The sequence below is a fragment of the Salvia splendens genome, chromosome 2 (genome assembly GCF_004379255.2).
Source record: "Salvia splendens isolate huo1 chromosome 2, SspV2, whole genome shotgun sequence".
Taxonomy (NCBI): Eukaryota; Viridiplantae; Streptophyta; class Magnoliopsida; order Lamiales; family Lamiaceae; genus Salvia; species Salvia splendens.
The window spans coordinates 22,515,354-22,530,108 of NC_056033.1; the positions used below are offsets into that span (position 1 = coordinate 22,515,354).

A 14,755-nucleotide genomic window follows, 5' to 3' on the forward strand; every position below is an offset into this window, starting at 1 on the left:
ATGATAATGTCTTACTAGCCCAGGAAATGTTCCATGAACTCTCGCGAAGCTCCCCGGCTCCAAATGTGGAGATCAAGATCAACATGGCCAAGACCTATGATCATGTCCAATGGCCCTTCCTGTTGAGAGCCCTACGCCGTATGGGGTTCCCGGAGGCTTTGGTTTCGATGAACGAGAGATGCGTGTGATGGTTCTGGTTTTCGGTCCTTATAAATGGCGCCCCATCCGTATTCTTTAAATCGACACGAGGACTTAGGCAGGGTGATCCCATCTCCCTGGCCTTGTTTGCTCTCGCTGTGAACTATCTTTCAAGGGCCCTCGATAAGTTAATAATCTTAGGGATAAAAGAAATGGCATACAAGGCCACTAGACAATGTATGGAGTCAGCCACCTAGCCTATGTCGATGATATCATCATTTTTACACTTGCGGTAACAAATCCCCTCCGGCAGCTCAGAGCTTGCCTTGATGAGTATGCGATGATCTCGGGCCAGCAAGTCAACTTGTCTAAGAGCAACTTTTACATTGATGAAGCTCATGAAGGGAGCGCAAGCCTTATCCAAACCGAAGGCGGCTTCTCCCGAGGTAATTTCCCGTTCCTTTATTTGGGGGTCCCCATCTACCGTGGAGTTAAACGCACAGATATGTTCATGTTTCTTCGAGAAAAAGTTGCAGGAAGAATCTCAGGATGGGCACATCGGCATCTCTCTTTTGGAGGAAGGCTTACTCTCATTAAAAGTACCCTTGAGGTGGTCCCAATTCATATCTTCCAAGCTATTGAACCAACTGCCGGTGCCCTTAACCAATTGTCAAGCCATGGTGCATGGATAATAACTCGGCCTCAAGAGCTGAGTGTGTGGTGAGCGGGAGCGCCAAGGCTACTAGCAACCTTCCCGAGTGGTCCCGGATGAGGCCTCCGCCCCCGGCTTTCCCGGTTGCTTCGCAAAACGCACCATCTGTGTTAAGTTTCAGCCACGGTTGGTCCGGGGGGTTCCATTTGACCATCTTGGCTAGTGGCTGCGGACTTCTTGGGGCGGCGTGACTCGGGATGTTGACTCCAAGCCGAACGCCCTTCCAATGCTTCGGCTTGAGGCTACCGTTCGCCATGCTATTCCGGATGAAAGTGAGAGTCTGCCAAACCACATTGTTCACCTTGAATTGGACTTCTTGGTGATTGCTTCTTTTTCTTTTTTTTTTTTTTTTTTTTTTTTTTTTTTTTTTGAAAATAGAAAATCCCATTAATTTTTCGATCAACAAGAAGAGTTGACTGTCACTTGTTCTCTCTCCTCTGAAATAGTAAGAGAGAGAAAGAGAGAGCATTGATACATTCTGCAAAAACAATATACAGAATCCATCTCTCCAAAGAGCAGAAAGTGTAAGTAACTATAAATCAGCAGTGAATCTAAGAAAGTGTAAAACTAAATCAAGAAACTTGCAGGATTCAGGCATAAGACTCCTCATTTACGTTTTATACGAGATGACCGTGCCCTTCCTACAAGAATCTGTCACTCGTTTTCAAGCTCTTCCCCGAATTTCTCTAATCTGTCGGTTTCTTCTTCCAAATCGCGTACCAAAGCGTGATTAACTGTACCATCGTCCAGACATGCATTCACCTGCTTCCCACCAAACCATCGCCCGTTCATCAACTCTATGCATTTTAGAGCATCCTTACTATCCTTGTACTTCACCAAGATAACACCATGAGGGTGATTCTCACAGATCTTGACAGCATCCAATGGACCGAGCTTTCCACACTCATCACGGACATCCTCGTCCAGTTCAGTGCGTAAAGTCTCATCAGCCCTCAATTCAGCGGGAGTGAACATGTAACGAAGAAGGACAGTTGCTGGCATAGAAACCTTCGAATCATCACGGCCACCCCAGCCCAACATCTTCTGCTCGACCTTCTGAAGCTTCCTCTTCTTCTTATTGTCTACTTGCTTGGATATAAATTTTTCACCTTTTTGCTCGAACTTAGCAAGTGAAACTGACATGGGAGTCTTCCCATCAGGCCTTAGAGGAACTCCGTCCAAAATTTTGATAGCTAGGTCTACAGAAGGTTCCTTCAGATAAGTTACCAGAGCATCTCCCTTTTTCTTTCCAGTTTCTCTGTCAACATAGATCTTTATTCGAGGCATCTTTGTTTCAGGATCCTCTTTTATGATCCCACACTTCGAGAACACTTCAGCCATCTCTTCAATAGTGACATCTTCAGGCAAGCCATTTACATATACATGTGTATTAACTTTCAAATCAAACCAAGACTCAGGTGGTTTGTTGGGTTCCTTCTTTTCAGTAGTAGCCTTCTTATCAGCACTTTCCTCTCGTTGCTTTCGCTTGCCATTTTGTTTTTCTTCAACAGCTACAACAACAGCATCATTGTCCTCCTTTTTCACTGGCAGATCACTAGCATCCACTATTGGAAAGACTTCCTCTTCTTGCACAAACACCATATCCTCCAGACCATAATCCTCTTTCTTCTGATCTGAGGTACCCAAGCCCTAAGAGTTCGATCCCATTTATATCTAGTTCCATCATCATCAGTAAATTCCTCCTCGCCTTCAGGCGGAGTTGAAGGCCTCTCTGGATCGTCATTTAAGTTGTTCTCTGCCTCTGCTGCTGCTTCAGCCTCCTTAACCTCCCTCTGCCACTTTTCAAACTCATCTTCTTCATTAGAGGTGGCAGGAACTTCACTAGGAGCATTTTGCTGTGAACCGGTTGCAGTCCCAAGAACTGACGACAGCGGCTGCCAATCACTGCATCCTTCAGCCCATACAAGTGTACTTTCATGCAAGTAGGCACTCGAGTGATGCTCTTGCAACTCAGAGATTGTGTACGGACCAATAAGCTGCTGGTCCTGGCCCAGAACGTACCATCCAACTCCAGTGCTCATTTCAGGAATTTGCGGTTGCGACGACATCGAACTAATTCTTCTGGTAGATTCTTCTTCTTCTAGCTCGTTTTTTTGTTGTTCAAAATCCGGCAAATTGGGAGATTCGATGGGTTTGTTTGACCCGTTTATGTATTGGGTCGGATTCGATTGCTTCTATTCCTTTCTGCCCAGACAAACCAGAAGATAAGGTAAGGCATGAGGCGACTGAGATGTTTCCTACCCGGTTGTTGTAATCTTGTCCCCCAGACTTCGAGCCTAGTTGGTATGGTATCGTTGATCCGAAGTGGTGGGGAGGAGCCTTCAAACCACCCATCAAATTCCCTCCACACCTTCGAAGAGTCCACTCCTTGGATGAAGAGGTGTTGTAGGGTCTCGGTGTGTGGTCTATGGGGGCAGCATTGACACTAGGACGCCAGCTCGGAGTCGACTGGAGCATCGAGTCGACTGGAATACATCTCGGAGTGCCTGCCTTCCAAATATCTTCTAGTCCTTGGATGATGGGCCTTGTCACCCGGAGTGCTTCCCAGGTTGAGGCTAGCGAAAACTCACCACGCCGGGATAAGGTCCATCTCGGTACGTCCGGCTCCCCGGAGAGAATCAGGGTGTTGAGGATATCGGTAACAATCTGTTGTGGGAGGCCAGCCTGGTCATGGAGTAACTGCAATTTAGGTTCAACCCAAGAACCTTCCGTGATGAACTCCGAGACTGTCGTACCAGGGCTGCCCCTATCGTCAATGCAAAGCCCCCTGAGTGGTTCGTTGCCCATCCAAATGTCATCCCAAAAATAGATCCTTCCAGCCCCAACAATCCATCTTATGTGCAGGTGCGCATGGCCCCAAGCTCTGGCCAGCCTCTTCCACGTTGGGCTACTTCTTCCCGAGGTTCTCGTGGTGAGAGGCGATGATGTTGAACAATACTTACACATCATGTAGCGTGCCCATAGAGAATTCTGTTCTCGGAATCGCCACCACAGTTTAATGTTGAAGGCTCGCAGCACCTCCTTCAACTTATTGATTCCAAGCCCTCCTTCATTGGTGGGGAGGCACATCTGGTCCCAACTAATCCAATGGGTTCGTTTCCTTTCATTTGTCGAGCCCCAAAAGAAACGCGCCAACTGTTGGTCAAGGAGCTTAAGGGAGCCGATTGTTGGCTCAATAGCCTGAAAAATATGGATAGGGATAGCCTCCAGGGTACTCTTGATGAGAGTTAGCCTCCCTCCAAAGGATAGATGTCTATGCGCCCAACCGGAAATCCTTCTTGCAACCTTTTCCTGGATAAACATGAACATATCCGTGCGCTTGACTCCTCGATATATGGGGACTCCCAAGTAGAGGAAGGGGAAAGTCCCCCGAGCAAAGCCACCTTCAGATTGGATTGCATGTGCCCATTGTTCATGAACTTCTGCGATGTAAAAGTTGCTTTTAGCGAGGTTGATCTGTTGCCCGGAGACTCCCTCATACCCATTAAGACATGCTCTAAGTTGGCGAAGAGGGGTCTCAGCCGCTTGTGTGAAGATAATGATATCATTTGCGTATGCTAAGTGGCTTATTTCCATACTTCGCCTTGAGGCTTTAAATGTCATCTCCCTCCGTCCGAGAATTAGCTTGTCAAGGGCCCTCGACAAGTAATCCGCCGCCATTACAAACAAGGCAGGTGAGATGGGGTCTCCTTGTCGTAAACCTCGGGTTGATCTGAAAAAGCCAGCGGGGGCACCATTAATAAGAACAGAAAACCAACAGGAACCAATGCACCTTTCAATAAGGCTGATCCATGGCTCCGGGAAACCCATGCGTCGGAGTACTTTTGTAAGGAAGCCCCACTGGACCCTGTCATAGGCCTTGGCCATGTCAATCTTGATCGCCACGTTTGGGGCCGGGGAGCACCTATCAATTTCATGGAACATTTCTTGGGCTAGGAGAACATTGTCGTTCAGGAGCCGACCCTTCACAAAACCAGATTGGTTGGTAGTTATGACCTGCGGCAAGAAAGGTGCGAGTCTGGCCGTTAGGACTTTGGTAATGATCTTATTAAGGACATTTCATAGGCTAATAGGGCGGGTAATCAGCCCATGTCTCGGGCGACGCCTTCTTTGGAATAAGAACTATGTTTGTGGCCGTGACACTTCGGGGGAGGTAAGCCCCTTTGAAAAACTGAGAGATCGCTTCACAACGTCCCTTCCAACAATCGACCAACATGCTTGATAAAATGTGGCCGAGAATCCATCCGGTCCAGGTGCACTATCCCCGAATATCTCAAAAACTGCTCTCTTCACCTCGCCCGAATCCGGGGCCTTATGAAGGTTCGTAAGGTCGTCCAAAGGCGGTATTTGGTGGATCAAGTCTAGGTCCGGCTCCTCGAGCGCTGCTGGAATGTTCGGAGCGAGAAGCCCCTGGAAAAACTCAACTGCCGAATTGCGAATCTCAGCATCATCCGAAATCTCCCGGCCATTTGTCCGAATGGAGTGGATTCACAACCTGACCCTCTTCTGTTTCACCCAGCTTTGATAAAATCTGGAATTCCTGTCTCCCTCTGCAAGCCACCTCAAGGCCGTCTTTTGTCGCCAAAAATCCTCCTCCATCAAGTAAGAGGATGTATTCGGCGATGTTCTTGTTTATCTGGGTCCTGTTCCAGAGCGTGCGGTCAGCTTCGAAATTTGCTTGGGCCTTTGCTATCTCTTCTTCCATCCTCGTGGGATTAGCATGTATGTTCCCAAAGACTCTTTGTTCCATGTCTTTAAGACTTTTTTGCTTCGTATAAACTTGATTTGGAGATTTAGGAGCCCGGCCGCCCCGGTGGGTTGCTCCCAACAGTCTTGGACTATCTCCATAAAGCTTTCATGTCGGATCCACATGTTATGGAAGCGGAATCCACTTCCCCCGGTGTTAGGTCTCGTCATCTTGCACCGTGCGAGGATCGGGCCATGATCCGATGATACTCTCAGCAAGTTGGTCACCCTCGAAGCCTGAAAAATCTTGGGAGGGCTCACAAACATCCTTTCCAGCCTTTCGAACAGCCCCTTTTTGGCCCACGTGTACTCCGCTCCATCGTAGCCCGGGTCAAGGAGGCGGCAATCTTCAATAGTTTCCGCAAAATCAATCATCTCGCCCTGCCTATTGGTATCACTCCCAACCTGATCAGCATGTGAGAGAATCGAGTTGAAGTCCCCTCCAATTAACCATGGCATTCCATCCACTAGGTTCGAGATGTCCCTCATTTTGTCCCATAATGGGTATCGTTCCAATCTTGAGCACTTTGCATAGACGGCCGAGACAAAGATGGGGCAAGTCATGCGTTGGGAAGTTAACTTTCCATGTAGAATCTGATCTCCATCTTCTTCAATATCAAAATGAGCCCCTTCTTTGGTGAAGATCCAAACCTTGCCGTTTGTGTTAGCGCCTTTGAACTTTTGTCCGAGCGCCTTAGAGTATCGGTCCGGATTGGGGGTTGTGAGTGGCTCCATTATTGCAAGAAACATAACATTGTGACATTTAATTAATCTCTTTAAAGAACTAGGAGAAAGTGAAGAGAGAGAAGCTACTCCTTCTCTCTAAAAACCCCACCTTTTTGTCTCACCGGAATTCGCCCCGCCACCCACCATCTTCTCCCTCCACCCACTCTCCCCCGCCACCCGCCTCTCTTTTCCCTTCACAACCTCTGCCGGTCCTAGGAGCCCCATCTTGAGTCCGCCCTCGCTCGGCGATGTCGGATTCGCCGCCGAGGAGTCCACCCGACCCCGAGGAGGCTCGAACAATCTCGGATCACCAAATGGTTTTTAATTCCTCTGGGAAGAGCTCGCCAACAAAACCAGCCATGCTAATGAAGGTAAAAGCCCTGAAAGCCAAGCTCAAGCTTCGGAAGAGTACCCCGGCTCCTCCTTTGAAAGGTCATGGACGTAAACGCCTTGATATCTCCCCTCTCCAGGAGGACAAGCCCCTTCGCAAAAAGCTCTCATTCGGAGGGGAAGATAGCCCCACCACCGGAAGCTTCACTCATGTTGAAGAGGAGAATCCGGCGTTGGAAGCTTCCGGCTCACTACACATCTTGGAGGACGACGAAATGAGCCATAATGTACCCGCCGGCGCCAACTCCGTCGCCGTAATCCCGATCACCGACCATGTGACCGGCGACGACACCGGATCCGTTGGTGAAGAGAAGGACACCACCCTACACAAGGATCGAGCGTTGGTTGTTGGCCCTAACATGGGACAAGTGTCCTTGGAGAGTGTGGGAGTCAACCTTCCTAAAATGGTAGAAACAACAAGTCCACTTTTTGAAAGTTCCTTGGCGCCATTCCACCCCGGATATTCACGTGATGCCCTAGCCGTTACACCCCCAATGCATCCAAAATTGAACCCCATTTTGCAGCTAGCATCCCTGGAGTCGGCCGAGATGCTTGATACTATGGCGGCGCAACCTTTACTCACGGCAAACATCTGTTGGACGAACAACCAAAGGACAACCACCTCCTTCAACTTCCTTGGACGACCGATGCACCAACAACACCTCCTATGGTTGACAATGGCCCATCCTTAGCCGACTTCCCCCCTCTTGAGCGTGGTCGCACTCGGAAAATTCAAGAATCCTTTGAGAATGCTCCGGTGTGCTCTAACCCGAGAGCAAGGGCCCAAACCAGCCGTAACGAGCAAGGTGCTGTGCCTACGAACCCGCCATTGCTGATCGCTTCTAACCATGCTAAGGACGGTGAGGGTGGGCCGCGAGACGTTGATGTGCCGATGGCCGAGGCAAGCTCGGACCCGAGGGACAAAGGGCGCTGGAGGGCTGAGTCATCCGCCACGATTACCGGGGATAAACAAGAGGACTCGCCTAGCAACGCTTGGCCCGGCGGGACCGGAGCCGCTGAGGGGCACACAACCAACCCAAGGTCCATGGCGGATATGGTTCGGGAAGGTCCGAGCTCCGAGGGTCACCAAGCCTTTGTCCCGGAAAATATTCTAAATATTGGCTATGCTACCACATCAAATGGGCTCCCGGTGATTTATTTCTCATCATCGGAGACACAAAAATTGGCAACGAGTCTCGGCCATGCTATCGTCGGTAAGTTCTCCCATTCTATTCCGGCTTCGCACCAAATACAAAAAGCACTTGATAACATCAAATTTAGTCGAGGCTTTACATGGAAGTATATTAATGCAAAACATGTTCTTGTTCAATTTGAGGATATTGCGGACTATGCTAGGCTGCTTGGTGGCCCCAAGGGGACCCCGGTGTGGTATGTTGATCGACATCCTATGCGAGTCTTCAAATGGGCGCCGGACTTTGATGCATATTGTGAATCCCCGATAGCGGCAATTTGGTGTAACCTAATTGGCCTCCCCATCCACCTGTTTGACCAATCAGCCCTTTTTGCCATCGGAAAACTCCTTGGGACCCCTATCCAAGTGGATCGAGCTACAGCCAACAAGACACGACTATCCTTTGCCCGAATTTGCATCGAGATCGACATAACGAAGCCACCACCCGAGGAGATCATCCTTGACATTTGTGGGCGTGAAATCGTGCAACAAGTGAGGTGGGATAAGATCCCGGCATATTGTAGTGAGTGTAGACATGTGGGGCATAAAAGTGAGGCTTGTTATGCGGCGGGTAAAGTGGTCCGTCCCCCGAAGAGGAACTACAATATTACCACGCCGAGACAGCCACACCAAGGGGCCCAAGGCTCGAAGGGGGGATATGACCAACCGAAGGAAAACTTGAACAGCAAGGAGGGGAAACAACATTGGAGACCCAAAGAAACGGAAGCTCAACCGATCATAACAACAAGCAATAGAGATAATAATGATGGAGTTTGGCAAGGACCGGATGTCATGGGCGCTTTGCATGAGGATGGCCCCGTGGATTTGGCCCTCCGAGCCGACGAGGGTGACAAGGGCTGGAGTGTAACCCATTCGCATTGTAGGGGCTTGCCTTTCACACCCTTTCTCCATGGGAAAGGCCGAGGGAACAAGGCGAAAGGAGATACACGTAACCACCGGGTCACACCCTCATCCAGAGTTGGAGGACGGCGCGACGAAGACTCAGCCTCGGGTGATCTAGTGAGGCCGAAAGGCTCGTCCAAACCTTTCGATCTAAAAAGGTCCGAAGCACAAGAGGTGAAGAACCACATGAGCACCAATCGATATTTCTCCCTAATGGCGCGGGAGAATTTCGTGGATAATGACTTGGAAGACACGGATGAAGGGGAGGAGAACATTCCTCTCAAGGATGACGAAGGTGGAGACACTCCCATGCTTATGGAGGTGAAGACATGCCAAGAGAGGAATGACCTTCAAATCATCGAATTTCAAGGGGTCCTTCACACCCTCCGGGTACGGACTCCTTTTGTTAATCATGTCAATACATCTTCTGGTTTGGAACGTTAGGGGGATCGCGAACGCGTCAACCCAAAACGTCCTAAAAAGACTAATTAAAACTCATAATATTTGCTTTCTTTCAATAATGGAGCCTCTTACAACCCCTAACCAGGACAAATTCTCAAAAAAATTGGGGCTGATCTACAAGGGGTCAAATATCAACGGGAAGATTTGGATTTTTGTAGAGGAAGGTGTCTCGGTGTTACCTTATTGTAATTCCTCTTCGGGGGTCGCTCAACCTTGCCCGTCGCATAGCAAGCCTCACTTTTATGCCCAACATGCCTACATTCCATGCAATAGGCCGGAATCTTGTCCCATCTTACTTGTTGCACCGTCCCACGTCCACAAATGTCTTGAATAATTTCCTCGGGGGTGGCTATGTGATATCAATCTCAATGCAAAGGCGTGCAAACGAGAGTCTTGACTTGTTGGCCGTGGCGCGATCCACTTGTATCGGGGTACCAAGGAGTTTGCCGATGGCAAAAAGAGCGGCATGGTAGAATAGATGGATTGGGAGGCCAATGAGATTGCACCAAATTGCCGCGATCGAGGACTCACAATATGCGTCAAATTCCGGGGACCATTTGAAAACTCTCATGGGATAGCGATCAATAAACCACACCGGAGTACCTTTTGGTCCGCTAAGCAATCGTGCATAGTCCGTCATATCCTCAAATTGAACAAGAATATGCTTAGCATTAATGTATTTCCATGAAAAACCGCGATTGAATTTGATATTATCTAAGGCCTTTTGTATTTGATGTGAAGCGGGAATGGAGTGAGAGAACTTACCAACAATGGCGTGCCCAAGGCTCGTGGCAAGCTTTTGGATTTCCGATCCGGAGAAGTTAATTGCCGGGATACCATTTGACGTGGTTGCAAAGCTAATATTTTGAATCTTCTCCGGCTCAAAAACTTTCGGCCCTTCGGGTTTTGATGACTCCCAGATCATATCCGCCATAGTCTTTGGTGCGCTTGTAGATCTCCCGGCATCCGCATTTCCTTCGGGCCGGGAGTTCCCCAACGGGGTCTTGTTCCGTACCGCCCATGCATTGTCGATTTTTTCGGAGCCAGCCTCTACTTGGGGCCCATGGTGCTCGGCCAAAACGATCGGCGAGGTGTCAACATCAGCATCCTCGTGTCCACATTCGGGGGTTGGTAAAAAGCTGCCGAGGAGGCCTTGTTATGGGCCGAGGTGCTCGCTGTGTCTCGAGGTGTGCTTGGGTGCGGGCTTTGGAGCGGCCGACCACCTTCAAACACATCTCGAATTTTGCGGGTCCGCCCTCGTTCGAGGGGCGGGAAGTCCTCCAACGAAGGAACATTAGCAACCAAGGAGGGTTCCGGGGCAGATCCGGACACCCATGGAAGAGGGGGTTTCGGTTCGTCATTCACGAAGAGGTCCACCGGCCGGTTGTCAACGAGTAAGGGCTGCGCCGTCATGGAGTCTAGCATCTCCGGCGTGTCAAGAGACACAAGCTGCAAGATGGAGTCTCTTTTTGGCTGCACATGGGCTACAACGGCTAGGTCTTCACGTGATGGCTCGGTTTGGAAAGCCACCAAACGACTTTCGGAAAGTGGTTTTGGTGTTGTGTCCATTTCGGGCAATTTGACTTTCACATCCACCAAGGATAATTGTACCTCATTTGGACTATTCACCATGCGCCTTGGGACGGAGGAAGTGTGACCATGTCGTCTCCGATAATCTCCTCGACGCTGTCGGGGTCATGAGTGGGGGACAGCACCGCCGCGGCTGCCCCATCTCTGATGGGTGTTCCGTCGACCAAAGGATCTTCCTCGCCAAGGTTTGTGGGCCCGGATGGAGCCTTAACCGCAACCAAATTGAGCTCCTCAATCAGATTTTTCTTATGGATGAATTTTGTGGTTACTCCTTTCATGGTCGGCCTTGGAGTGGATCTACGAAACTTCAAGCGTTCTCCAACACTCCTCTGAGCTTCCTTCTTGAACGTAGTAGCATTTGTGAGGCTTTCTCCGGCTGAATGGAACACGGCCTCCGGAGGAGAACTCTTGTTTGGATCGGGCTCCTCCATTGGGAAAGTGTGTTGCGGGCTTCAAGAATCCCTTCCGATGGGGAGGCCGTCGGTGACCATTTGGTGATATCCGGCTCCCCCTAGAATGGTCGAGGGAGTACCGAAGGTACCGTACGACGGGGGTGGCTGCCGGTGACCGTCTAGCGCAAGCGAATCTTAGAGAGGGAAATTAGATAGAGGCGAGAGCGTGTTCTGAGGTTAGTCTTTTTTTTTTTTTTTTTTAAATTAACTTCATATATTTATATCATATATATGAAGGAGGAAATTACAAATCAACTCCTATAACAAGGAGGAAAGACAAATTACGCCACCCAGGGTTCGAACTCGAGACCTCCAGGATGGACGCGGTATCCAGCACCCTTTACCGCTAGGCCAAGGGGCTTGGATGTGTTCTGAGGTTAGTCACTTGGCCTATGCTGATGATATTGTTATATTTACGCAAGCGGCGATAGAACCTATCCGATGGGTCAGATCTTGCTTGGATGAGTATACGGCGGTCTCAGAGCAGAAGGTTAACCTCTTGAAGAGTAATTTTTTCATCACGGAGAATAATGGTGATTGGGCTGGCACGGTGGAAACGGAGGGTGGCTTCACTAGAGGTACATTCCCCTTCCTTTACCTCGGAGTCCCTATTTACAAGGGTTCCAAACGGACCGACATGTTCCTCTTCCTCCGAGAGAAAATTTCCAGAAGAATCTCAGGGTGGGCACATAGACATTTGTCCTTCGGGGGTAGGCTGACGTTGATTAAAAGTACCCTTGAGGCCATTCCAATACACGTGTTCCAAGTGATCGAACCGACAAAAGGGGCCCTATAGCTCTTGGAACCGCAAATTGCAAGATTCTTCTGGGACCAGGTTTGCCTACCCACCACGGAAGGAGGTCTCGGACTAAGAAGGTTCAAGGATGTGTTGAAAGCCTTTAGTGTCAAATTGTGGTGGCGGTTTAGAGAGCAATCCTCCCTATGGGCCTCACACATGTACAACAAATATTGTTCCTCGAAATCACCTTTGGCCCGGTTGCCTTCAGGTAGGAGCAGCTCAACTTAGCGCAGGCTCGTAGCTGCTTGGCCCCTCACCCATAACATCCGTTGGATCATTTGAGATGGAAGGGTCCTGTTTTGGGACGACACTTGGCTCAGGGATAAACCAATTAGAGATCTATGTATTGATACAAGGGGTGACCCCACTGCAAGGGTAGCGGACTTTTGGAGGAACAGACAATGGGATGGGGCTAAGGTTTGCACCACTCGTAATCAAACGGGCATGCCACCATCTGTGGCCAAGGAAATCATGAATACCCCTATCCTTCCCGACAGTCCCGAAGTTCAGAGATGGACCTTGACACGATGCGGAAACTTCTCTCTCGGCTCGGCCCGGGACTCTAACCGGGCTCGTCGGCCTTGTATCCCGGCACTTGGCGATATTTGGCATGGTAGCCTCTCAACGACTGTTTCGGTCTTCATGTGGAGGCTTATTTCTAACAGAATTCTGGTGGATACAAAGCTCCAATGGAGGAATATTTCTTTGGCCTCAAAATGCCAATGCTGTCCCGGGCACCCAGGAATTGAATCCCTACAACACCTCTTCGTGAATGGGCAAGGGGCGACCATGGTTTGGAGACTCTTTGACGAATGGTTTGATGGCACGAGCCACCCCCTCTTGCCGGGTGACTCCATTCCAACCAGAATCGAAGCTTGGTCTAAAAGAATCAACTGGACCGCAAAGGACCATATGGCTCGGACTCACCCTTGCTTCGTATTTTGGTTTCTTTGGGCGGATAGGAATAATTGCCGACACAATGTGGTACGCTTCATGTCATTTAACGTGGTAAGGCAAGTCAGGCTTAACATCCAGAAGTTGGTTAAAGTAGACGGGTACGTGCAAAGCATCTTAAGGATGTTCGATACGATGGGTTGACCCATCCCCCTCCACGACTGAATGCACCGAAGCGAAGGGCCGTGGTAGTCAAATGGCACCCTCCGGACGCCCCGTGGGTCAAACTGAATACCATGGGCAGATATAACATGAGTATGAACCGAGCGAGCGGAGGAGGTATCATCCGAGACCATCTCGGCAATCTGGTCGTGGCGTTCCACACTCCTCTCGACGCTCATACCGAGCTAGAGGCCGAGCTTGAAATCATACACCGAGGAATAGCTCTTGCCATGAGGCGAGGTTCTTTGACGTGGGTTAAAACAAGCTCACAGCAAGCAAAGGCAGTCATTGACTCAAGGGATTGGGGTCCGGCAGCTAGCCGATACACGATGGTCAAAATTCAATGCCTTGTGAAGGAAGGTAGGTTCAAATTAAGCTATGTTCACCGAGAAGGTAACAAGGTGGCAGGGTACTAGGCACAGTTGGGAGGAGAGACTTCTCACCTCCAAGAAATGAATGCAGAATCAGCTCCTAGGCTCCTAACTGCCATGGTTCGGTTAGAACGAATGGGAGTGCCGAACATCCACCAGGAAGAGGAAGACAATTGATATGGATTGGGATACGACGAAGGACCCGTTGGATATATTGATCCAAGAACCCCACGTATAAGGTTTGACAACGGACTCCCTTGATTGATAATCTGGTTTGATCCACTTCCAGAGCTTGGAAAACCTCGACCCGTTGGCTATATGATCAGCCAAGAACCTCGGTATGATTGAACGCCACAAGAACTTGCTCAAAGTATCTTGATAAGTTCCAAACAAGTGAAAAACTCTACAAAGAGAATTCAACTCACAAGACAAAGTCTGTTTTCGTATTTGATCAATGGTGTCCTCAAATGACATGCTTACAAGCCTATTTATAGGCTAGAATGGACTCTTGAAAGTCTCACATCATTAGTACAACTTAAAACACTTAAAATGACTCATAATAAAAGAAAAGTAACTCCTAAACCTTTGGTGTAACTCTAGGATATCTAAAGTCACTTATTTAACATAAAATGTAACTAAAATAGACCCTTCATTTTGGCTGCTCCAACTTGGACGAAAATGCATCATGTATCATCAATTTGGGCCTCCAAAATATGATATGTAGTGATTCCAAACTTCAAGTCTTGGGCTGCCCACAAACTTGAATAATATTCACCACTTGGCCCAATGTAGAATGGTCTTGTAATTGGGCTTTTATTTCAACAACTAAAAGCAACATGGATTCCTTTATCTTCTTAGCTCTAGCTCTTGTAATTGGCCCACTTGGAATGAATAATGGATCCATCTTCTTGTCCTTGTAGATCAGCTTGGTTGTGTCTCCATCATTCCCTTCTTCTTCAAGAGGATTCATCCTCGTATCTAATTCACCAACATAAGGAGATAAATCAGAAACATTGAAAGTAGCACTTACATTAAACTCACCAGGTAAGTTTAGTTTGTAAGCATTATCATTGACTTTTGAAATCACTTGGAATGGTCCATCTCCTCTTGGCTGCAACTTGGACTTTCTTTTCGAAG

General features: G+C 48.9%; 1 protein-coding gene and 1 pseudogene across 1 annotated transcript; both read right to left on the reverse strand.

The window, feature by feature from the left end:
* Positions 1-1,488: 1,488 nt before the first annotated feature.
* LOC121763538 lies at positions 1,489-2,999 on the reverse strand (annotated as a pseudogene).
* Positions 3,000-4,993: 1,994 nt separating this feature from the next.
* LOC121776405 lies at positions 4,994-6,352 on the reverse strand. The gene is made up of 3 exons (XM_042173584.1): positions 5,796-6,352; positions 5,367-5,709; positions 4,994-5,281 (listed from the first exon to the last, which is right to left on the reverse strand). The coding sequence occupies exons 1-3, from the start codon at positions 6,350-6,352 to the stop codon at positions 4,994-4,996; spliced, it is 1,188 nt and encodes a 395-aa protein (XP_042029518.1).
* Positions 6,353-14,755: the final 8,403 nt, after the last annotated feature.